The sequence below is a fragment of the Stomoxys calcitrans genome, chromosome 5 (genome assembly GCF_963082655.1).
Source record: "Stomoxys calcitrans chromosome 5, idStoCalc2.1, whole genome shotgun sequence".
NCBI classification, from domain to species: Eukaryota; Metazoa; Arthropoda; class Insecta; order Diptera; family Muscidae; genus Stomoxys; species Stomoxys calcitrans.
The window spans coordinates 77,243,599-77,270,740 of NC_081556.1; the positions used below are offsets into that span (position 1 = coordinate 77,243,599).

General features: G+C 35.8%; 2 protein-coding genes across 2 annotated transcripts; one reads left to right on the plus strand and one right to left on the minus strand.

Moving 5' to 3' along the window:
* Positions 1-11,997: 11,997 nt before the first annotated feature.
* LOC106096028 (ornithine decarboxylase antizyme) lies at positions 11,998-25,891 on the plus strand. Its single transcript, XM_059368614.1, is given in 4 exon segments — positions 11,998-12,434; positions 24,103-24,268; positions 24,270-24,321; positions 24,386-25,891. Coding segments are annotated over 4 exon segments (819 nt in total). The 5' UTR covers positions 11,998-12,360; the 3' UTR covers positions 24,913-25,891.
* On the minus strand, positions 22,352-23,335 carry LOC106096030 (small nuclear ribonucleoprotein Sm D3). The gene is made up of 2 exons (XM_013263545.2): positions 22,786-23,335; positions 22,352-22,720 (listed from the first exon to the last, which is right to left on the minus strand). The coding sequence occupies exons 1-2, from the start codon at positions 23,102-23,104 to the stop codon at positions 22,596-22,598; spliced, it is 444 nt and encodes a 147-aa protein (XP_013118999.1). The 5' UTR covers positions 23,105-23,335; the 3' UTR covers positions 22,352-22,595.
* Positions 25,892-27,142: the final 1,251 nt, after the last annotated feature.

Genomic DNA, 27,142 nt, shown 5'->3' on the forward strand with positions numbered 1-27,142 from the left:
TGGGATTTTTCACCATTACAATTGAATCGTTCATAGAAAGCTTTTAAGATTTGTTTAATCGAAACATATTAGTTAAATTGGTTGTTATTGTTGTAGCAGTGTGTCGGGCACTGGGGCGGCAGCCCTTGCCATTGAAGAATCTCAACGGGTCAATTCGATACGTACAACCGGGTGCCATGGGATTGAGTTAAATTGGTTAAAGATAACTCTGATTGGAACGAAAACGCTCAATAATTTGCAAATGCTTTAAGGCAATGAATGAACAAGCAAAAAAATTTCGTTTTGAAATTATTATATAAAAGACCGGAATACCAATAAAATGTCAACGCTCAAATAAGCCGTAGTTTATATACCAACGTTGAAGGTCCCCCTATATTAGTGCATGCTCACTCGTATATTTTACTTGGAATCACATGACCAAGTGCTATAAATACTTGAATACACAGTGGTTTGTTTATTTTTATTCTTCACCCTCAAATCCTCAAAGCGTCTGCATCACTTTTAAGGAAAGTAGAGAGGAGTGATGGAAATTTCCATAAAAACAAGCATCTAAAAAAAGTGCTATGAGCAATAAAACTAAGTCGCAGACAAACAAACAAATTTACATTTACAAACGTCTGTTTAACTAATGTCTTCTAACCCTAAGTAATTTGATACATATATACGTGTGTTGACAGTGGAGTGTTCTGAACACGGGGCAAAAGCAATTAGGCGCGTGAACGTGGAAGTATGTTAGATGCGATATAAACTTAGCCCTTGTGAAACAGGTATAGAAAACAGACGACAATTTTGTTTTATATCTTTAGGTTAACCCAATTTTATCTTATCTTTAATTGTTTCTTCTTTGAACAATGAATTTGCGTTTCGTGTGTGTTGATCGAATAATCAATTTTACAAAACAAATATTTAGCTTGACATACGTACGAACATACATTCGCTAATCGGAAATAATTTACTTTTTTGAATTGTGTTAAAAATGTTTAATCGCTCCATTTGTGGCTGTTGTTTCTGATAAGGCGCCTACTTAACAACGTTGTGTTTGTTATCTCAAGAAGATTGTTTTATTATTAGTCCCACCATTCGGAATTTACGTAGATATATGGGTACACTAGTTTAAATATGTTTATTATATCTAATCTAGGTACAGGCATAGACAAATATAACAGTATATTCTTTTAAACTGTGATGTTAATTAAATAATTTATAAATGTTTACTGTTTCATATCATCAATTTTATTTGCGCACTTGCATATAATTAAATTATAATTTCACCTTTTTCGACTTCTTTCAGAGGAGTCTGTACCATTAGTAGCCTATGATGCAGTTATAAAATTATGCATTGGTAAATATTTTGGCTTTTCCTTACATGAGCAGCTTCATTCCTTCCACGATTGATGTTTTAATGTCTATACCCTTCTTTTCGTTTCATCTGATTTCATTTTTATACCCTCCACCATAGGATGGGTTATACTAATTTCGTCATTCTGTTTGTAACACCTCGAAATATGCGTTTGAGACCCCATAAAGTATATATATTCTTGGTCGTCATTTCATTTTAAGTCGATCTATCCATGTCCGTCCGTCCGGCTGTCTGTCGAACGCACGCTAACTTTCGAAGGAGTAAAGCTAGCCGCTTGAAATTTTGCACAAATACTTTTTAATATTGTAGGTCAGTTGGGGTTGTAAATGGGGCAAATCGCTCCATGTTTTGATATAGCTGCCATATAAACCGATCTTGGGTTTTGACTTCTTAAGCTGCTAGAGGACGCGATTCTTCTCTCATCTCATGGCCTTCAACATACAATTCTAATATGATGTGAATCGATTAATAGCATGATACAGCTCCCATATAAACCTAACTCCCGATTTTGCTTCTTGAGCCCCTACAAGGCGCAATTCTTAACCGAATGAACTGAAATATTACACAATGACTTCTACAATGTTCAGCTTCCATTTATGGTCCGAATCGGATAAAATAAAAGGAAGCAAATGAGGACCTACGATAATATAACACAAACAACATACGAAATATCATTGGCGGCAAATTAAATTTACAATGCTTTTTATTTACTATAAATGTGATAGCATGTGTAGGGCATGTGGGGAAGTTGATGAGAGGTTGGAGCATTTCCTATGGTATTGCCCGGCTTTCGGGGCTAAAAGACACCGGTACTTAGGCGGGGACAGAATACCAGACATGAACCAATTTAGGGGAGTAGTATTGAAAACAATTAAGTATTTTGTAAGTAGCATAGAATTCCTTACTTAAAATTTTCTTTTTCGAAGTTACTTTTTTGCTTTTAGAACGCACAACAAGCCGATTACTGGCTTAGGTGTATGTCCATAGTGGCATAGGGCGGATTAATATCCGCTTCCTCTTTTCAACCTAACCTAACTACTATAAATAAACTACCCAACAATCGGATATTGTACGGCTGCAGACCGTAGGTTGATGGGTTTCTATTACAAATAGAGAGACAAAACCCTTTTTTTAAACTTAAGCAGAAAATGAATTTCTGCTTTGTAATAGCATTTGACTGCTTTCCTAGATTGCGATTTCCAAACTCTTCAGTAGGACTAAGACTGAATAAATTTAGTTGGTAAATATTTAATAAATTTTATTCCGGTCATATAAGGTCATGTTTTGGAGGAAAATAGTTCGGACATTCTTGGGAGTGAGATTTCTGGTTTCTATACTAAAACAATGCATTTATGGCGATAAGTGTCTGGGGGCCGCAAAAACCTATTTAGGTGTAGAGTACTTATTTGAGGCCAATTATTTGGAGGCTACATACTACCCAACCGGTCCATAATCACAGTATAAGTCTTAAACAAAAGATATATTAAGTTGAGTATGAAACTCTATCAACATTCACCCACTTGCGTTCGGACTGATTAAATAAATTAATACTAAATTGTAAACTACGCGGGTGTCGCTTCTACCACACTGGGAGTTGAGTGGAAATCTATCCGCCCATCTGATTTGGATTCAAAGATCTAGGGCTGTCTTACAAGCCCACCAAATCAATTTTCTCCAATATTACAAATGCAGTATATGAATGAAAGTTATTTGGTTTAATATAACGAATATACTTGCCGGAAATTTCCAAACTATGAGCCCGAGAAGAACATATATATCCAGAATACTATGTATTTACCACTACAAAACATGGTGTTCCCTTGAGGACAACGTGAAGTTCAAACAAAAGGGGAATAAATAACTGATGCCTAGAGATAGGTGATGGGTAGATACGCAAAAGGTATTTATCCGGTAAATTGGGTAAATATCCGGGTATTTACCCATTTATTCCCAAAAGCTGAATATTAATAATTTTGCAGACATCTTGGGATTTCGTATTTTTTGGGTATAAACATGATCTTCTGATCTCATAAAATCGGATTCTAGATATATAGCCGCTACATAGACCGATCTCCAGACTCAAAGTCTTGAAACAATAAGTTAGTAATTTTTCATCCGATTTTGATGAAATTTGGCACAGTGTGTTCTGGTAGACTCCTATCCATTTCTGTGAAGTGTGGTTCAAATCGGACTATATTTGTATATAGCTGCCCTATAGACCGACCGCCCGATTTCCCGATATAGGGTATTGAGGCCATAAAAGATTCATTTATTACCCGAATTCGATGAAATTTGGCACAGTGTGTTCTGGTAGACCCCTACCCATTACTGTCAAATGTGGTTCAGATCAGATCATATTTGGATATAGCTGCCATATAGGGCAATCTCCCTATATAGTGTAAAGAACCAATAAAAGGAGCAATTTTCATCCTATTTCGATAAAATTTGGCACAGTGAGTTTGGGTCCCCCTCTTAACCCTTTTGTTGAATATTGTTCAGATCGGACCATATATTGGGATATAGCTGCCATATAAACCGATCTCCCGATATCTCCCGAGAAGTATTGGTTTCATCAAAGGAGCATTTTTCATCCGATTTTGATGAAAAATCAATATAAATACCCAAAAAAGGTATTTATTGGGAATTTACTCCATAAATACCCAAGATTTGGGTATTTACCCGGTAGAAACCCATCTCTACTGATGCCTAATAAGATTGAAAAATTATCAATGGTTCCTGCAATTGCAAACCAATTTCTTAGCAATATGGTAAAGGATGCCAAGTTCGATATAGCCACCATATAGATCGATCCTCGTTTTAAAGTTTGTCTTAATTTTGAAATAGCTGACCTATCTTGCCTATCCACCGATGAAAGTCCTTCGGCCCATAAAAGTCTTATTTGCAGACCTAGTTTCCCTAGCACAGTTGTGTTAGAACCCTCGATGTCCCCTGCACGGGATAGCTGTGAGCACCACATGGTCTTGAACATTGAGGTCCAATCTGTGTGGGGTTCATTGCTGTCACGAGAAGCTTAGCTGCGAGCTACCGGGCGCATCCACAGGTTACGTATAGTGGAATGCTCCATACGGAATAATGCAACGGCAGTTGCGGACAATCAGCGGTATCGAGTGGAGAGTCTCAGTGAGAGGCCCGGCGGCACCGGCTCTTGCACAAATACTGAGTGTCTGTGATGCTCGATATGACAAAGCAAGTTATTGGCGCCTTTAAATAACCAATGGCCACCATGTTCCCGCGGCGATTTGTCCTTTGGACCGGAACGAGCTTGCTCACCTACAGGAGCTTGACGAGGATCACAACCTCCACATGAAAATGTGGTTACAACAACAACCCTCGATTTCCGTACTGAGTATGGTTTAGGCCGGACCATATTTGGGTATAGCCCCCGATTGAGGGTTGGTTACTCACAAACGACATATTTATTACCTGATTTGCTGGAATTTGGTACAATGAATTGTATTAGAACTCTTCACATTCCTTCCCGAATATGGTGCAGATCAGACCATTTTGAACACAGCTGCTATATAGACCGATCTCCCGGTTAACGGTCTTGAAACTTATAAGGCCCATTCATTACCCAATTTCACTGACATTTAAAACAGTGCGTCATGTTCCAGAGCGTATCATAATATATACATATATTCATAAATAGTACATTTTTCACCGGATTTTTTTTTATCAAATTTAAAAGTTTTATGTGCCTTTTTTCTCATTGAGACAGCTATCCTAGTCCATTTCATTGTATATTTATTCAAAAAGTTGAAGGCAATCTGATGCCTATCTTCTTGCCTTGGATTCTTTGTTTATTGCTTGTTGTTGATGCAACAATTTACTACAATCAATCAAAACTAATATGGCAAATTATTTAATATTTGATGGGGCTAACGAACACATGAAGAAATATCCAGAATTTTTATTTGTTGTGTTGTTTTGTTGTTCATTTTTAAATGACCACAATTAAGTCCAATTGATTCTTATTAATTTACACATTTTGGTATTATTTCAATTCCATTTTTTTTTTGGGCTAGCACCGAGAGAATAAATGAGTTGTGTGTTATTGTTTAATAATCACGTGATAAATTGCTTTCATTATTGGTTTCATTGTTTCGTCATCCTTTACAACTTTGCATATGGACAGTTTATTGTAAGTGGTTGCTTGAAGTGTTTTCTTTTCGTACGCGTTATCTATTACCTCTAAAGTATTGTAAAATTTTGCTCTTAATGACTCATTACTTTTTTAGAAATTTACTATTTTGAATTTCGCAATTTTCACCAGCACGTGAATTAATAACTCTCAAGCTTTTATATGCGTATATGTATGTATGTGTGCATATATGTATATGAGAATTGTTTAATTTATTATGTGCGTCATTCAGTTATTAATATTGTTTATGTGGGCAATGGTTGTTTTGTGTATCAAAAACAAGATAGCAAATTTCGCCGAGTTGGAAAAGAATTTAAAATGTTTTGTTTTCATCCATTTCTTATGCGTCTGAATATGCCTTATCTATGAACTCGGTGGAAATTATAATCTTTCTGTAGACGTTTTTATATGGGTGATTTAAATGTATAGAGTTTTTTTTAATTCAAGATGGCAGATGTTTCATGATGGTTAATGCTCTACTTCTCTACTGCATGCCTTAATGTTATTAAATATTCATTTGAGCCGACGAATTTAGAAAAAAATCGTAATCGACAACTAAGAAAATACGTCCATATGTCCAATTTAAAGCTTTCAAAGAATATGCTGTCGAAGCCGCATAACCGTTATACGCTTAAGTTCAAGTTTTCGAAAATTATTTATGTATAGGATTTGAATGTGACGCTGACTCGCAGATAGTAGAGACCAAGTTCACTTTTTTCCTTTAAAGTTTTAAGATGATCGGTCGGTTATAATATTGATTGCTGTAAATCAATAAAAGTAGTTTCATGTACGAGTTTAGTTTAGGTTAGGTTGAAAAGAGGGCGCAGATCTTAATCCGCCACATGCCACTTTGGACATACGCCTAAGCCAGTAATCGGCTTGTTGTGCGCTCTAAAAACTATAAAGTAACCTCTAAAAAGAAAATTTTAAGTTAAGAATTCCGTGCTACTTACAAAAACCTTAATAGTTTTCAATACCACTCCCCTAAGTTGGTTCATGTCAGGTATTGTGCCTTCACCTTAGTGCCGGTATCTGTTAGACGCGAAAGCCAGGCAATGGAAAAGGTTATGCTCCAACGTCTTATCATCTTCCCCGCATGCCCTACACATGCTATCACTTGCCGCACCGATTTTACATAAGTGAGCTCCTAGTCCTATGTGTCCCGTTATGATACCAATAGCTATACTGAACTCCTTCTTGCTTCCTTTCAGTAATAGCCTCGTCTTCTCACGATCTGGATCCCCCCATAGGATTTTCGCCGTCCTACCGACCGTTCGCTGTTCTACAATGTTGCATGCGCATTCGTCGCCCACTCCCTTATCTCGGATTGCGTCGACCCGAAAGGCTTCGGGTTAACCAAGTTTATTGACGTCAGTCCTCTTGCGTTCACCGCCAAATCGTCAGCCCTTTCATTTCCCCTTACTCGGTTATGGCCCGGCACCGAAACTATGCGGATTTTTGCATTCTCAGAGAAGGCGTTAATCTCCTTCTTACACTGCAAGACTGTTCGTGACCTTACCGTACTGGTTGTTATTGCCCTTATGGCAATTTTACCGTCGGCCGGAACATTTAGGTCCGATCTGTGTGGTATTCTTTATTGTCACGAGAAGCTTAGCTGCGAGTTACCGGGCGCGTCCACAGGTTGCGGATAGTGGAATGCTCCATACGGAGTAGCTGCAACCACAGACGCGGACAATCAGCCTTATCGAGCGGAGAGTCTCAGTGAGGGGTCGGGCACAAATACTCAGTCCCTTGATGCTCGATATGACAAGGCGAGTTAATGGCGCCTTTAAATAACCAATGGTCACCCTGTTTTTTGACGAGGATCGCCACCTCCACATGAAAATATGGCTACAACAGCAACAACCATTGCGACTGGACTTTTGATTTCTTCCCCCTTGATGTTTTATGTAAAAACGTACCTTGATACCTCCTTGAAAAAGAGAAAAAAATGTTATAGCAGTTATGCTGCTTTGAATTTTCCTCGCTAGAGCAATTGGTTTACCAACGGTTTTTGCTTTAAAATTCCTTATAGAGATATACATATATGTATCTTCATTATAAGACTGCTGCTATCTTGGATTTTGTGAAAGTGCGTTATATATTATACAAATATGTATCAATGTGTCTTTTTATTAAGTGACGGTATTTGTGACAGGCACTTGATTACAACACAACAATTACGTTTTATTTCTTTTGATATTAATCTTATCTTGAGAAATTCTCAAAATAACGTTTTGACAAGGTCTTTGAGTATGTTGGTTATACGAAAATTTGGCTTTGCAACAAGATCTTTAAAATATACACTGACTATAAAAAAATTAATGGCAGTTAAAGCGATTTTGAACTAAACTTATTTGAAGATGTTTAAAAATAAATAGAGAGCAAGGATTTAATAATTTTTATTTTAACAAAAAACAATTTTTTTAAACGACTTTTTCAAATAGAAAAACAGTAGTCATAGAAAAACACCAAGTGCAAAATTTCAGGCAAATCAAGTAATAATTGCGCCCTCCAGAGGCTCAAAAATCAAACTGGGATATCGGTTTATATGGCAGCTATATCAGGTTATAGACCATATTTGAAACAGTCTTTGGAAATGATACCAAAACGACATATGCAAATTTCAACCACATTGGCCCAAGTAGTCTAATCGGGAGATCGGTTTTTATGGCGGCTATTTGAGGATATGGACTGACTCAGACCGTACATGACACAGTTGTTGGAAGTCAAAATAAAAGACTTCATGCAAAATTTCCGGCATATCGAATAAGAATGGCTTATATGGCTGCTATATCAGGTTATAGACTGATTTGAACTATTCTTGGCAGAGTTGTTGGAAGTGATACCAAAACATAACTTGCAAAATTTCAGGCAAATCGGATAAGAATTGCGCCCTCTAGGGTCTCAAGAAGTCTTATCGGGAGATCTGTTTATATGGTGGCTATATCAAGTATACAACTGACTCAGACCATACTTGGCACGGTTGTTGAGAGTCATGCTAGAATACTTCGTGCATAATTTCAGCCAAATCGGATAAGAATTGCGCCATCTAGAAGCTCTAGAAGTCAAGACTCAAGGTTGGTTTATATGGCAGCTATATCAGCTTATCAATCGATTTAGACTTCTTGGCAGAGTTGTTGGAAGTGATACCAAAACATCACGTGCAAAATTTCTGTCAAATCGGATTAGAATTGCGCCTTTTGGGAGCTCAAGAAGTCTAACCTGGCGGCTACATCAGGTATAGAACTGATTCAGATTCTACTTGGCACAATTGTTGGCAGTCATGCCAGAATACTTTGTGCATAATTTGTTGTGCTTGAAACTGAAGCACTATTTTAATTTTTCTGCATCTGCTGTGTTGTTAGTTAAAAACTATCTCTGCCAAAGAACTCAGTCGGTTGTAATCAAGGATATAATGTCCAAATCTCTTCAATTAAATAAGGGTGTACCGCAGGGTTCGATTTTGGGACCACTGCTTTTCTCGATGTACATAAATGACCTACCACCACGGCTCAGATACTCCTCTATACATATATACGCTGATGATGTCCAGCTCTATCTGAGTTTTGCTAAACCTGAAATACGTCAAGGTTTTTTAAAAATAAATGAAGATTTGGGCATTATTTCCAACTGGGCTCATGCCAACTATCTTAACATAAACCCTAAAAAATCAAACTGCATCTTAATTTCAAATCGCAACCACAATATTATTACTGAAGAACATATATTAATTGGTGAGCAACACATACAGCTAGTCGAAAAGGCTAAAAATCTTGGTATAACTTTCAATAACGCACTGACATGGACCGATCACATAGTTGCGACTACTGGAAAAATATTTGGTATGCTAAGAACACTGTACCAAACACAATCGTTTACGCCAAAACACATTCGCCTCCTTTTGGCTAAAACGTACTTACTGCCTGTGCTCTGCTATGGAAGTGAACTGTTTAGTAAATGTGACTCTAGGAGCTCTAGACGACTGGAGACAGCTCACAATGCAATAATAAGATATGTTCATGGCCTAAATCGATACGAGAGCTGTTCACCCTATGAAAAAAGCATATGCAATATGAAATTTGGCGATTTTCTAGATATAAAAAATCTTTTACTATTGCATAAAATCATTTATGAAAAATGTCCAGAATACCTTTACCAAAAGCTGCAGTTTGGGAGAACAAACAGAAGGATACTATTGGTGATGCCTCGATATCGCCTTTTGATATCACAATGGCAATATCTAACAAATGCGATCCGCCTATGGAACTCACTACCCTTGTCAATACAATCTATTTGCAACGCAAATTCATTTAAAAAAGCTTTACAGAAAAATCTTTAAATAATCTTAATATTGATAATGTCTTAATTAAATAATGTTTATATTGTCAAAATTATTTGTTAATTAATTATATATTACAAATGTTACTTTATATACTACTAATCTCTGTTGAACTGTGTTAAATGTCATTGATATCTCACATACAGTAATTATAAGATCATTGTTATCTTGTTGTATGTGAAAACGAACAAATAAATCTAAATCTAAATAATTTCAGCCAAATCGGATTAGAATTGCGCCCTCTAAAAGTTCAAGAAGTCAAGACCCAAGATCGGTTTATATGTCAGCTATATCAAAACATGGACTGATATGGCCCATTTACAATCCCAACCGACCTACACTAATAAGAAGTATTTGTGAAAAAATTTCAAGCTCCTACCTTTACTCCTTCGAAAGTTAGAGTGCTTTCGACAGACGGACGGACATGGCTATATAGACTTAAAATGTCATAACGATCAAGAATATATGTAAATGCATAATTCGAGGGGTTACAAACGGAATGACGAACCCTATGATGGAGGGTATAAAAAATAAAAAAAAAATTGGAAAAGAATGCAATCTATTCTCTTTTCAGACAAGCTACTAAACATTTTCCTCCTAGAAACGCTGGAAAATCGTGTTTCAAATTCTAATTAAAATACTGAATTAACATAAACCTTTGGATGAGTTGCTAAGAACCATGAATAATTTCGGAATATCTCTATTTAATATTAATGTAGGATCACCCAATTTATTGTTGGAATTAAAGCTCTTCATTAAGCTCACTTAGGTAAGCAAGTTCGTTCCGGTTCACGCCCTTCCACTGTGACTCTCCATTCGATACCGTTTATTGTCCGCGACTGCACTTACAGTTACTCCGTATGGAGCATTACACTTTCCGGAACTTGTGGACGACCCCAATAGCGCACACCTAAGCTATTCGTGGTAACAAATAGAGCTCAAAGTTATGCCGTTCCTTAGCCATGTTTAAGCGATTTTCCTAAATTTTTTTCATATGATAAGTCTAAGAGCCACATAATTGGACGGTGCTTAACAAGCAAATAGAAAAAGGTTCAAACAGATTTATATCATTTTGCAACGTTCACGCCCATATGTAGGTGTTCGCATTTCTTTGCCCGCTACTGTATGCACATATGTATATTCCCTATATAAATGTTCATTTATTTTTGGTGAAGTAATTTTCTCAAAATAAATTAAAAATAAGGGTGCGACTCAATTCCCAGTGTGTATTAGTGCCCAATATTTACTTAGTGAATTTGTCATTAACTTCTATTTCGTGAAGGAACGTCAACATTGCACAGACATTTATCCATTGCGGTTCGGCAGTGGATTCGGCATTCGGAAGCATTTGAGCTAGGAGAAACAACTGAATTGGGCTTTTAAAAGAGAGGCAGTTTAAAGACAGACCTATAGATATTTTGTTGGCACTTTCTCTTCTCGCAACGTCAATCCAAAAAGGCTGTTTAATGCCATTCTATTGGAGATCCAAGTCAAATATTGTTAGATATATAATAACCATACTCATCATGTATGATTTATGTGCCAACTGCGTCGTTTTCATTTGCTTATTAATTCCCTATTTAGTGGCATGTGCGGTGTTTTTCTTTTTTTTTATTATGTAAATTGATAAATATTACCTTATTCTCTACAATTAAGAAAAATTGCAAAAATGCCATAATCCCATTTGCCGGGTACTGCCTACTAGGGCTTATATTGAACATTGTGTTGTACGAGTATGTGCCTTTGCTAACCGTTTTTAGTAGAATCTTAATAATTCTTAAATCATATATGTACATATAATACTATGGCATTCTGTTGGTGTATTTTCTTGGTTTGTTTTGATTATCGCTGCCAGTTGCCGTTTTAACGAGCCTAAAAACAAATCCATTGTCAACTGCGTCATCATCGTCGTTTTCGCAATACCCCATGCCCAGCGTTGAGGCAACAACATGCACGGTGCCGGTACCACATGCCATACAATATTCCATCTTCTATTCTCCACCTCCCACTACCTTCATTTATTACACTTTTGTTTTGCCTGTCTACTGTGGCGTGTTTGCTTGGCATCTGTCTGGCCGTTTTTCGATTATACATTTTCTTATAAAAATCTTTGTGTTATACATTTTCGTGTTAGTCTTTAATCGGACGCAGAACTTTGAACGTGCTATTCTTCATCAGAATAAAATAACCAAAAAAAAATATCCTCAAAGCATATATCAACACGCTGGTTCGTTGTTGACTCAACAGATGTTTAAAGTTTTCCATAGACACTTCAAATTCAATTTAAAACTAAAATAAATGTGAAGAGCATTGGTGGAGTGGCTCGTACATCTCTCCCCCTTCCATTGAAAATCCTAATAAGCAACGCGACTGTGATATAAATTTAACTACTCATAAATAATAAATGCTTTAGCAGTGGTGTAAAAAATAACATTTAACGCACGCCTTAAGCGTAAACTTGTTTGACACTCAAGCTAGCCTGCTGTAAGACCATCAATGGCTGCAATTGCTGTGACCATTTCCAACTGTGATACTACAAATAATCATCATGTGAATTTCGATAGCTCTTGGTACGATATAACAGTAAATCCTTTATGCATGCTCCAAACATCACAAGTATCTCCCTTATATGTCCTTTATTTATGATCAATAGTAAAAGTTCAGTGTGCACATAGGGCATCCACAAGCTCTCTCCATCTAGCTCTATCATTGGCCAATGCTTTGGAGGTGGTTTGTGGGTTGATTTCAACTCTCTTTTCGTGCAGGGGGTCCATGTGTTTCTGGCTGTACTTGCGGGCTCCAGTCTAGAAGATTTCTCGCTATACCATCGCGCAAACGGCGTAGGGTATGACCTAATCAAGACCATTTTCTCTTCCGGATTTCTACATCGACAGTGGTAGTGTTCGTTCTTAGCTGCAATTTTTCATTTGAAATTCGGCTTGACCATAAATTCGAAGTATTTGTCAAAGCCAGCGATTTATAAATACTTCGATTATCTCCCTTAATGCGCTGAAATACAGTGGCACAAAAAAATCTACATACCCCACTGACAAAATGACATTTTTGTAGGAATTTTTTTTTCTTGCATATATCTGTTGGCGCTTAAATTGTTTACCATCGTTCCCGGTATTATAATTAGTTAACATTTTTAGGTAAAATCTTATCCCATCTCCGTTGTTGTAATTGTCTGTTATTGCTAATTTTGAAAAGGTATGTATGTAGACATATCTGTGCCACTGTCTATATCATTGATGTTTATGTAATTGGTCTACTATAATATAAAAAAAATCTTAATATTTTGATCTATATTTTTCCAGGCTTTTTCATGAAGAGTTCAAGTTTTTAAATATCTGTTCCAAGTATAAATTAATTGGCCCTTTTTACCCTAAACGTTTTTGAGCGTTGTCTGAAACTGGCAGTTTGTTCTAACAGAATATTTTGTCTTAATACAATGGTCGTTAGGTAACTTATGTGCTATAATAAGATCTAGGAACTTTGTAACTTAGGTGAGATACCTCTATAGTGATAGTCATATAATTTGAAAATAATTTTTAGCGGTAGCCGCGCTGGCTACATTTGTGTGTATTTCAGATTGTAAAGCTTCTTCTTAAAGATTTACCATTGAACATTAACTGAGATGGGCGATGGGTAAATACCCAAAAGCTATTTACCCGGTAAATTGGGTAAATACCCGGGTATTTACCCATTTATACCCAAAAGTTGGGTATTTATAATTTTGCAGATATCTTGGGTATAAAAACATTTTTCAAAAACTTTTTGATGATTTCGTATTCTTTGTATATAAACCTGATCTTCTGAACTCATAAAATCGGATTTTAGTTATATATAGCAGCTGGGAGGCCATCGTAGCGCAGAGGTTAGCATGTCCGCCTATGGCGCTGAACGCCTGGGTACGAATCCTGGTGAGCCCATCAGAAAAAATGTTCAGCGGTGGTTTTCCCCTCATAATGCTGGCAACATTTGTGAGGTACTATGCCATGTAAAACTGTTCTTCAAAGAGGTGTCGCACTGCGGCACACCGTTCGGATTCGGCTATAAAAAGGAGGCCCCTTATCATTGAGCTTAAACTTGAATCGAACTGCACTCATTGATATGTGAGAAGGATGCCCCTGTTCCTTAGTGGAATGTTCATGAACAAAATTTGCAAATTTGTAATTGCATAGCCGCTATATAGACTGATCTCCAGACTTAGTCTTTTATTGCCTATAAATTGGTAATTTTTCATCCAATTCCGATGAAATTTGGCACAGTGAGTTCTGGTAGACCCCTATTCATTTTTTTGAAGTGTGGCTCAGATCGAACTTTATTTGGATATAGCTGTCCTTTAGACCGACTACCCGATCTCCCGATATAGGGTATTGAGGCCATAAAGTCTCCATTTATTAATCGAATTCGATGAAATTTGGCACAGTGTATTCTGGTAGACCCCTTCCCATGGCTGTCAAATGTGATACAGATCGGACCATATTTGGATATAGCTACCATATATACCGATCTCCCGATATTGTGTTTCATCCTATTTCGATGAAATTTGGCACAGCGAGTTCCGGTACCGCTCTAAATCTTTTTGTTGAATATATTTGGATATAGCTAGCATATAGACCGATCAACCGAAATAGATTACTAAACATATAAAACGAGCATTTTTCATTCGATTTTGATGAAATTTGAAAATCTCCAAAATTAAAAATACCTATGGGGGAATCCAGATTGTGAGAAGACGAGGCTATTACTGGAAGGAAGTAAGAAGGAGGTCAGTATAGCTATTGGTATCATGACGGCATACATAGGACTACGAGCTCACTTGTGTAAAATCGGTGCGGCAAGTGATAGCATGTATAGGGCATGAGGGGAAGACGATGGGACGTTGGAACATTTCCTTTGTCATTGCCCGGCTTTCGCGTTTAACAGATAACGGCACTAAGGTGGGGACACAATACCTGATATGAACTAACTTAGGGGAGTGGTATTGAAAATAATTACGGATTTTGTAAGTAGCACGGAATTCCTAACCAAAAATTTTCTCTTTAGAGGATACTTTACAGTTTTTAGAGCGCACAACAAGCCGATTATTAGCGTAGGTGTATGTCCATTGTGGCATGGGGCGGGTTAATATCTGCACCCTCTTTTCAATCTAACCTTACTTATGCTCTGTTATAATCGGTTGTTTTTAGAAAGTATTTTTGTTTCCGTTTAGTAGTAGTTTATAATGAATTTGAACAAGCAATAGAAGGTTGTTTCTTGTGCAAGTGATACATTTGAATTTAAAATATTTAATATTCCTTTCTTATTCATCTGTATAATTAATGATATCAAAATTTAGATTAATTGACATTTTTAGGAATATTATTGTTACAAAATATTACAATATCTTGGCTTTTGTATTATTGGTTAAATAAATAAATTATGTGGCAGAACATGGATATATGTTTACATAACGGCCCAACAAAGAAACGATTTAACGTCAAATATTTAGCCTGGCCAAACATGAGATCAATTTAAATGTGTATGCCAATGTTTGGTTATAGGTATTGAATTCAAACAAACTATTGCCAGCAAAATGTCATATTTAGATTTAGATTTATTTATTCAAACATGTAATCGAAGCAATTCGGCCCATTTACGCTATGTTTCTATGCACTTGATATATTTTTTGTTTAGTATCAAACATTTGGTGACCAATTTTTCAAACTAACAAGTGTAGTGTAAGGTCAGCATTCTATTATTTTTATTTGATGGCAATTTTCATAAATTAATTAACAAAGGCTGCTTTTCATTGTATTGTAATTTCTCCACACAATAAATGTTTTTACGCACACAAAGTTTGACCTTAAAGAATGATTTCGGTTGTCGTTTTAATGAATAGCATTACTGAAAATATATTGATTTTATAGGAATGTTTGGTAGAGAATCCATAAAAATACTGCCATTGTTTGGCTTTTCGTTTAAACATACACAATATTCAACAGGAACATTAGTTGAGTGCGTCCGTAACGTGTTATAGTTCTCACAAGAATTTCTGGGCACACCACTGTAAGCAGCGCAAACTTGCGCAACTATTCCAGTGTGGCCATTTAGAATGCCCATATACTATATGCAAACATTTTCTAAATATACATAGTCATTGGGAGAACAGTAATAATTGTTGTTTTATCTTGTTTATTTTTAAAATGGTAGCTCTCTCATTTTAAGAGTGTCGTCAGCAAATATTTTAACATCAAAACAAACAGGAAACCGAATATTTTTTTTGATGAAAGGCAATATCGATATGCATACACTCTACGTTTTCAACATTCAAAAGATTTAAACTTCTTAAGCAAATTAAGAAAAAACAAAATAATATTTTTATATTAGTCTAAATAGTTGATAGCGATTTTGAAGAAATTAAAATTGAAGTTTTTCATTAAAAGCCCATGGCCAATGATTTATGCCATTAGTAATCTTAAGTTGGAATTGTATTTCTTCATTAAAGTATTCATTATTTTATTATTTTTTTGTTATCACAATAATCAAACATTGTTGTGATAGTCCACTCGAAGTCGACTAGACATTTTCTTAGCATATTCTTTTGTGTGAACTTTAAATGGGACGTCGCAGTAAATATACCACACATTTTGTAGGCAGTATGATATATGTATGTATGTATGTGCAGACATGCATGTGTGCCAAGTGCGCAATATGTTTCTTTTTTTTTTGTTTCGTGGATCTCAATCGGTTGTTTTTGCAAATGCGAACGTTTTGCTTTTGTTTTCTGTTGTGCAAATCGAAAAAAATAAAACAAAAATATGCTGTCTTCTATTCGATTTGACACAACAGACAAGACGACGTTACCAGTGAATTTGGATGATCTTGAACATTTGTTAAGTCTGGTTGCTCTATATAAATCTAATTATATTCCATGTTATAGATGACTTAATTATTAAGTTTGGGAGTTGGAGCCGCCTGATTAAATGCCAAGCGAATATATAAATAAAGAGAGCTGTCCGTCGACAGTCCAGTCAAACAAATATAATACTGTCATGGAATTGCTCTCTTTGTATGATATTCGATAAGCTACAATGTGTGTGTTTACAGCTCACATCTTTCTCTACATTGTATCTATCTTTTCTTTCTTACAAAACTCTATTGTCCATGTTTTTGTGTAATTGTCCTTTTGTCTGTCTTTTGTTAACATTTCAAGGTTATGAGGGGTTTTTTTTATAGAAATTCTAACTCTAGTGACTCACCTGGAGACCATTATGATTTTAACGAATTACAAAATAAAGAGAGCTATCTGTCGACAGTCTAGTTTTTTATTACTGTCATGGAATTGCTCTCTTTATATAGTATTCGAATGCCTGCAATCTAACATAAATTTACATATTTTTTTTTATTTATGTGTTGTTTATTTCTTGTTTTCGACAACACTTACAAAGAGTTTTTATTTGACATTTCAATCGGTTCAACCCTATCTACACCTTTTAAGGTTATTCAGGCAGTCCGTCAAGGCTGCTTACTGAGCCCAATACTGTATTTAAATGATTTACATGAGGTTCTAGCCGCTGGTGTACGCATTGGGAAGGTCGAGATTAGGGTGCTTATGTATGCAGACGATATTGTTCTGCTATCGGACTCACCGACGAAACTTCAGTCGATGATTGATACGCATGTTGCTCTTTATGGACTCTAAGTATAAACCTGACCAAATCTAGGATTGTTGTTTTCAGAAAGGGACCCGGGATCAGTAGCAGTCTGTCTTGGCATTACGGCACTGAGCCCATAGAGGTCGTAAATGAGTACAAATATCTCGGTATGAATCATACGTATAACATTTCCTTTGTAAAGCATATTTCTAACAAACTACAATCAGCAAAAATGGCATCGCTACATCCGCAACGGAGGAATTAGCATTTCGAATAAGATGAAGATATTTAATACCGCTGCCAAGTCTATATTGTTATACGGCGCTCAGGTGTGGGGACATTTTAGCTATGAGCAAGTAGAGAGACTATTCAGGTTCTTCATAAAAAAAGGTACTATACTTACCGCCTAACTATATGTTGCATATCGAAACGGGGCTACCATGTATGTTATTGGAGACCCTCAGGATGAACTTCAATTATATTAGCAAGGTACTTGCAATGCCTAGTGATAGATTACCCAGACTGCTGGCTGAGGAGACTAGATGCCGGGGTTTACTGGACAAGGAGCTGGTTAGATTTAGGTGCTGAACTAAGTATTGACGTTGATTTTAGTATTAGAGCTCGGGATATACTGTTAAGAGACGATAGTATTTTATGCGACCTTATGGGGCTTGAAAAGGTCTTGAATGAGAACAGGGCTCTGGCCTCACACAATACCATGACTCTTACCCACATCTTAAATACGATATATCCCTATATTTTGGAGATGACAACTCGCAGAAATTTTTAAGTTAAATTTTTCGAGTCAAAGGTGGTCTGCTTAACCTCAATGCCTAAGCCTTTAGAAATGATCCAAACGGTAATTGCTCTATTTGTAACCTGCAAGTTCCCGAAACCACTTTTCATTTTATAGGAGTATGCCCTATATATGCTTACAAGAGAAGACAATGTTTTGGAAGAAGCTCATTAACTTTAAATGAGTTCTTTACAATATTAAATAGAGATAATTTTGCTACCCTCGGGAATTATCTAGTTAATTCCTAAATGAATTTAATCAATAAAAAATAATAATAATAAAAGTAAAACAAAACCTGAAGCAAAGCAAACCAGAAACAGTGCCAACTTAAAAAAAAAAAAAATAAATTAATGGTAATTTTCGAACATATTCTTGAAGATCAGATAATGTTGGGTGCTGGGCATAAAATTGTTGATTCCCAATATGCGTTTCGATCAGGTCACAGCACGACATCTATGCTGCTTCATCTTATAGAGTCAATACGGAAAGGCTTGAATAAAGGGAAAGATTGTGTCCTTTTGTCTCTTGACTTGACTAAGGCATTTAATTCTATTTGCTTTGGTACTATGGTTAAGAAATTAAGGGATAACTTTAAATTTTTTAGTTCTGCTTGCAGGCTTGTTATGTCGTATATGTGCGGCAGATCACAATTTGTTGATTTTAATGGAGCTCGATCTAGCATTATTCCCCTCTCTTCTGGTGTGCCGCAGGGTTCGGTCATAGGACCTCTTCTTTTTATACTCTACATTAATGATTTTTCTGAATTCCTTGGACCTAACTTGTGTGACACCTTTCTTTTTGCAAACGATATATATCTTCTTTTTAGTGTGGATCGTTGTTTTTGACAATATTTTGGAGATGAATATTAATGCTTCTATAGGACGAATCTTGTTATGGGCTAGTCTTAACTCGCTTTCTATTAATCCTTCAAAAACTAAGGTATTACAGTTTGGATCCCAGAAGCAGCCTGGATTTGATATTTTTGTGGGAAATTCTAGAGTTAATTTTGTTGATAGGATTAAATGTTTGGGATTAGTGATTGATAAAGACCTTAATTTCTGTTGTCATATTGACTCTCTCCATTCTCGTGTTTATAGTATTTTGCGTCGGTTGTATTCGGCAGGTATTTATTTCCCTTCGTGGGTGAAAGTCGGACTTGCTCACGCTCTGTCAATGCCTCAACTTTTATATGGCTTGGAGATAACGTCAGGAACGTTTGACTATAATCTTCTTAAACTGAAACGGGCCATGAATGCAGTAGCTAGGTTTGTATATAATGTACGTGTTCGTGATAACATTTCAGGGTATGTCAAAACCTTTTTGGGAACTTCTTTTGACCGTTTTATTGATCTACGAAATATTTTATTCTTTTACAAAGTTATAAGAAGTGGAACACCGGTTACACTGCGTAGATACTTCAATTTTTCTCGCTCGAGTAGGCGTACTCAGATAAACTTGCCCCGTATATTTAGGTCTGTTTTCGAAAGATCATTCTGTATTCGTGTGACCAGGAGTTGGAATGTATTGCCCGCCGAGTTAAGAATCTTTTCACACTCGAATAATGTATTTCGCTTAAAACTTATTAACTTCTATTCTACAGATCAAACTTAATGTTGTTGCTTGAATCTTTTTGTATTGCTAACATAGGACTTGTTAAAAAATCCAACAGTTTACATTTTTGCATAATCTTGTTATGGCTGGGGAGCCAATTAAAATGAATTAGGCTAAGAATCTTACATCTTTATGTAACTATGAAGTATTAAATTTGTTTAATGTTTATTTAGGAATATATATCGTTGTAATACGTTTTTTTGGCCGAGAAGCCTTATGTATTACTATCAGGAAATAAATAAATAAATAAAACATGAACCGATATGACACATATTATTGTGGATACAGATGAGGAGCCGTATACTTTTAAGGTTCTAAAATTCGAAGAAAACTTTGATCAGGTAATTTGAGCAGAATGTAGGTGTTTTTGTTTTTAAATAAAAACTGAACAAATTTTATTAACTAACTAAATTTCCCATGAACACTCCACTAAGGAACAGGGTATACCTTTCTCATATCAATGAGTGCAGTCCAATTAAAATTAAAGATCAATGATAAGGGGCCTCATTTTTAATGCTGATTAGTAAGGGGATAGCTTACTAATGCTGGCTACATTGGTGAGATATCCTGCCATGTTAAAACTTCTCTACGAAGTGATGTAGCTATGCGGCACGCCATACGGACTCGGCATAATAAAGGAGACCCCTTATCATTAAGCTTAAACTTTAATCGGACTGCACTCATTGATATGAGAAAATTTTTCTGATGTTCACGCCGGGATTTGAAGGCGTTCGGCGTCGTAGGGGAACATGCTGCAGCGGCCTCCTGGGTAAAATGTGTATTCTTGAAATATCTAAACATTTTATGTGTTTAATGCTTAAGTTTTTATTATAAAAGTAAAAAAGGTCATCAAATACTGAAGCCAAATCGGCGAAATGTTTAACAAAATAATTGAGCAGCCCAATCTTACTTTAAAACTAAAATATCCACCCTATAAATATTGTATTAGCAAGCAATACACAGTTTATCATTTGTTTTATAACCAAATATCGCCCCGATATGTGCCTTCTTGGACACATTTACAACTACAATTTTCCGTAAAAAATTTACAGAAGCATTTTGAGAATTTTTCGATTTCGAATCACAGTGAGGTGGAATTTTACTACGTGGAACAAAATGTGTACCAATATAGCATTGAATTACTAAGACGATTCAATGCATTTTTAATTTTTCCTAATAACTTCTCTTTATGCAAAAAAACAAAAAAATGATTATATCTTCATGGCGAAAGTCTACGAAGTCTTATAGAAAATTAATTTGAAAATTTGAGAAATTTTTGACAAAAAGTCAAAACGTCTACTTTTTGCAAGTCGACTTTTTGCAACAATAAATCGAAAAATCGACTTTTGCTATTTTGATAAAAGTCGAAAAGTCGTCTCTTCGTCTCAACTTGGGATCCTTAATTCGTTGCCCACGCTCTTCACTTCGACTGCGTCGCCCCGAAAGCCTTCGGATTATCCAAGGTGTTCCATCTCCAATGTTATAAGTCTTTCTTTTAAAATTAAAAATATTTTAATTTTAATCAGTTTTTATTATGAAACTAGTTGGATTTTCGGATTGATAGTTGTTTACTGCTTCCGCTATCATATACTATTTAATGCTGCCGAAGATTTACGCTAAAGTCACAGGACAGTTTTCGAAAAAAAAGGTACATGCACATGGTCTCGTGAGGTCTATTTTACAATTTAGAAAGACAGCCTGTCCCATAGAATTCATAGAGCTGCATTCAGATAGGTCAGAATTTTTCTTTTATATGTGTCGCATAACTGGCAACACTACACTTGCGCTGCAATTTTTGTTCTACTTATTGGCCAATAGATTTAACAAGGCTTTTATTGTCGGCATACCAAATGCTGACTGCAAGCGAGAATGTAGTAGCATGTGTTTAGTATTTTGGAATAATTGGAAGTTTACTTTCGATGCAAATTTGATCAAGTTTAAGCTCAATGATAAGAGACCTCCTTTTTATACTACTGTGGCCTATTGGGTTGCTGACTATTATAAATATATAAAGCGGTTAAACCACCGACTTTAATCCGAAATTTGGCGAAGTTTCTTGTGTCTCGTTCTCAAATTGGCACGTTTTTCCCACTGATTTTCTTTAACAGCATTGGGTTTTGATTGATGCCAACAGCATTAGAAAATGTGCTATTCGCAGGACTTTATTTGTAAACTTTGTGTACAATTGCATTGGACCAACTTCCAATATTTCTCATTGAAAGCCGTCCAAAGTGAATGTACAATTGTATTTTCATGTTATTAGTAAACTATTCTCCACAATTTTCCAAAAATATAACATCCCATTAAAATTCTAAATGATTATGTGTAGCTTAAATTGGATAGTGCGTTATTCATAAATCCAAAATATTTATTTTGGTTTTTATTAAAGATTACACCGCTATTTTGATGTTAATATTATATCGATAAGTTCAAGCTCTAATTTTTGGTCTAATCATAAATGTTTTATTATAATGCGAATTCACTGCTATATACTTAATATTTGTTGATCATTTACATTAAGTCATAGAATATTTTTTTAACGCTATTTCCAGGTTTAAAATAAATTATGGTGGTACTGTGAATTGAAAAAAAATACCAGTTACTTAATAGCTAAGGAACAATTTAAATTTAAAATATAAATCCATATAAAAGAACATCCCATGAAATTTTCCATTTGACTTTTACAGTCCACCACGGCCACGGCCGCCAGTTGGGCCCCCTTGCCAAGCCCCACGGCCACCACCTGGAGCACCAGGCGGACCTCCTCGTCCACCTCCTGGTGGGCCACCACGACCACGTCCACGGGCTATAACAAATAGGGATAGTCAATAATCGCCAATACGAAATGTTTTAAAAATTTCTTCTACATACCTTGTGCTCGCAATATAGCCGCCTTTCCTCTGCCAGCTGTGCCGCCTAGACCTTTGCCTGTTTGCTTTTTAAACATTGGAGCGTTTTTCAGCATGTCTGGCAAAATCAGAAAACGTATTTTGGAGCCTCGTATGTAGACATTTTCCAGATGCGCTGTATGACCATCTCGATATGTTACGCTAATTTGTGTCATTTGGCAATTCATATTATCCTCGGCTTCAATAAGTTTTCCTCGATAGACTTCCCCAGTAATTGTTTCACATGTGATTATGTGACCTTCTGCTTCATGCAGAACTTTTATAGGTACACCAATAGACATTTTACTCTGCTTTTATTTATTTTTTAATAATTTATTATTATTTAAATTAATAATAATCAAAATTTCACACAGAAAGTTATTTGCACTGCGTTTAGATAGAAAACGATTACAAATGTGTACGGCTTTTTTGGTATTTGACAGTTGGCGCAGCGCCATGTTTTTCATTGCTGACTTGCTTGAAATGATGTGTGTGTGTGTGAGTAGAATGCTTGTCAAGCATACATGAAGAACAGGGTTCCATTTAACAGTATGCTCGTAGCGTAATTGGCAACGCGTTTGTTTTGGATTTTTTTTCAAGCGTTCCATGTATTGTATAACTATAGCAGGGTATTCTGTTCAGCTTTTGGAATAGTTGCGAAAAACTAACAAAATATAATATTTTTTAAACATAATTACATAAAACTTTTTTGTACTAACTCAATCTTACACTATGATTAAATATTTTACAGTGCTCCTTTAATCCGTTAGCTTCATAAATTTTAAGGGAATGTCTATTGAATAAAATCTGAAGTTTTTTTTAAAGAAAAGTTATCATGTAAAAATTTTGCGAAAAGTCTGTCAAAATCAGTGATTGGGGCAACTCTGATTATTTTTTTTAATAAAATTGTAATTTTATCATTTATGTTTCTGTAGTTTTTGAAAAAAAGTTAGTCGCGAAAAACATGGGGTTTCAACGTTGAAAAACGAACATAATACCAACCGCAGTACGCTTCAAAATATTACCTATTATAATTTTATGTTAAAATATTTTTAAGAACATTCGAACTTGTTAAATTAATACAAAATTCCTGTAGACTGGGCAATCAATTACCTGGTTTCTTTCAATATGACAAGTGTTGCTTCCGAACAATGGAAGAACTTGAAATAATTTACTTCAAATCTTTGGATATAGAAACATAGTTTATGGATGTGCCTCACCAAAACCACTGCAAAAAAGAACTGTTCATTGTATATTTTATATGTATACTAATATAACCATGTGCTTATTCTATTTTTAGCGACCCATTGTTAAGTAGTAGTAGTAGAAGAGAGTTTACGGAATCGGTCCTCGGTGCTAATGGCTCTGAGAACAAGTTGCGTACCATCTCTACCTCTTCTTGCGCTACCAACATGTCGACTGAGTCCTACTGTATCTCTCTCGGCGTAGGGCCTCTGTGGTGGTCCTGATGTCCCTACCCACCACAGAACAGATCACGATAGGGCGTCACTCTTAACAGGTAAGTATTAATGAAGGGAAGGACTTGTATGCAACAAGAAATAAATCGATTGCTTAAATTTTAGGTTACACTCGAAAATCTTCTGTTGGTTCGTCTGGTGGCAGCAGTGTCTTCGACAGAAGCAATAGTGCTAGCAGCAGCAGCACTTCGTCGGCATCCTCGGAATGCTCGGATTCAGATGTTCAATCTATTTACTCGGATGACGATTGTCAAGAGATAGTGAAGCAAATTTTAAATCAAGATCATCCTACACGCATTGCTATCAAATTCCATGTAACCGAGCAGAAATTCACCAAATGGGAATGCGTTTTGAATCCCGATAATGACATCTTGTATGTGGCCATGCCAGAAAAACTGGCTCCAGAGGCTTCACAACAAACGCTTTTGTCCCTTTTGGAGTTTGCCGAAGACAAGCTGGAGGTTGATGCTGTGGTCATGTGCATCCGTAAAGATCGCAAGGATCGCGCTCACCTTTTAGAAAGCTTTTTGTTGATGGGATTCGAGCCGTTGTCGAGAAAAGCTACCGAGGCACCACCAGCCGCCGAGAAGGATGTCGAGAATTTCTTCCTTATCTATCGCATTGAGGAGTAAACATAGGTGGACAATCCCAAACCAAGCACCACAATGAAGTGGGCGATAAAACACAAGAACGCAATCACCTCATTATACACCACAGGAACAAAAGAAATAAAATACAAATCAAAAATGCCACCCAAGCACTATTTGCTTGGAAAGACGAGTTCCGGGATTGCAAATATCTTTCATCGGTGTTTTATTGTTGTCCACTTTCAATATAAATTCAAATTTGGATTGGGGAGAAATATCGTAATCAATGTTAAGAGCAAAGCTAATTACGTCGTAAAAATATCACCACAAAAGAATTAATAAAAGAAATATATAAAAAATAAAAAAAAAAACAACAAAAAAAAAATCAATAAATTTTAGTTTTAGTACTTTCCATATATATTGCTACACTACGAAAAACCTCTTTAATTTTTATTTACCAAAACAAAATTCACAATCACCAATATAACGTACGATTCCAATTTCTTACTTTGATTTTATTTGTTTAGAATGTTTATTTCAATAATTGTCGCAATTCTATATATTTTAAAAATTTGTCTTCATTTTCTACTATTGTCTTTAGCTAAGTATCAGTTTGTTTAAAATTTTTTTACAGTAGTTGTATGTATGTCTCACTTTCACTTAATTTTTGTCATGCGTATATAGAGCATATTATTACTTGTAAGTTTTAAGCAACATCAACATTACAATACAATATTTTTTTTTATATTTACTCCTATACAATTTACTTACAAACATATTCAGTAATTATATAACACTATAGCCCAAATCTATTACCATTTTTTTTTTCTTTTCTTATTAACCAATAAATTTTTTTCTTTGTAAGCACCTTCAAATTTGTTTTGCTTTTTTTCTCGTCATGTACTTTGGAATTAAGGTTTATATGCTTTGCTAACACATCACAGACACCATATATAAGATGAAATGCACTTTCTCTCCATCTATTTGAAATATAAACAAATATATATAAATTCACACGAAGAAATGGATTTTTACTTGGAACGGTTTTTCTCGGGGTAGGTTTTTGGAAAAACAAAGTTCATCTCTTTTTTCGCCCAATTTTCGAAAGACTGCGCCCTTTACAGTTTGAATTTGTAGTAAAGTTTTCATTGAACAGAGGTTGCGGATTCTAATCCGCCCCATGCCATTATGCACATCCACCTAAGCCAGTAAACGACATATTGTGCACTCTAATGGCTCGATTATGGATTGCAACTCGACTACAATTGCGTTGCCAGGAGATAAAACCACGAAGTAAGAATTAATATAAAGTTGGAAATTTGTTGTCAGTTGTGTTCAATATCGGTATTTTTAAAGTTTAGCTACCAAGAAATTTGTAAAAAACTAATTAAATACGGAAATGAAAATTTCTGTAAAAAATTTGGCCATTGGCAACGCAACTGAAGTTGGGTTGTCATCCATAATCGATTCACAAATTCGAAAAGTAACTCCGACAATATCTATGTCGAATTTCGTGTTGCTCACAAAAACTTAAATCGTTTTCCATTTATGTCCGTTCCTTAATGCTACACGTTCGTTACCCAAGGCCTTAATTGGACTGCGTCGCCTGAAAGGCTTCGCTATCACCAAGCGACCCATACTGCCAATTCGATTGTTCTTTCGCTACCCCACACTCCGCTATGGTCCTGCACCCAAACGATGGATATCGTGCCATTGTCAAAGAAGGCTTTAATCATCTTACTCTTCAAGACTGTTGGTGGCCTTGCCCTCCTCGTTGTTAAAGCTCTTGGTCTTGTTAAAGCAATGGTCAATTTATTATCCATAAAGAGGTTCATACTCAACGTCGTCGTCAGCATATCACCTCACGTATTCCGAAAATCGTCCGTACGCAGGAACGTATTGTGGTCAGGCGGTCGGAAACAGATTTCAGATTTCTGTAATTGAATTGTGTGAGTTTCACAACAAACGCACTCAGGCAAGTTAATCGACTTTTTAGGTTGCAACTATGCGCGCGCATTAAAAATGCAACTCTGCTACAAGTTTCACAAGCATCGCGCAAAATTAGCAATTTTTAATTTTGGCGCTTAAAAACACTACTCACGTATAGCAACACAAAATGACGTCGAGTTCAATCGTCAAGTTAAAAATTAATGCGCGTTGCTTTTGTGTGGATTTCTTTGCAGAGTTGCATTTTTAATACGCGCGCATAGCATAACTCCACCTTTAACTATTGACCGCGTTCATTATACTAAATGATTTTGTGCAATGAATTTGT

Coding starts and splice junctions, on each gene's coding strand:
- LOC106096030 (XM_013263545.2), bottom strand. CDS start 23,104: ATGTCTATTGGTGTACCTATAAAAGTTCTGCATGAAGCAGAAGGTCAC. Junction 22,721..22,785: donor GGCTATATTGCGAGCACAAG/GTATGTAGAAGA, acceptor TATTTGTTATAG/CCCGTGGACGTGGTCGTGGT.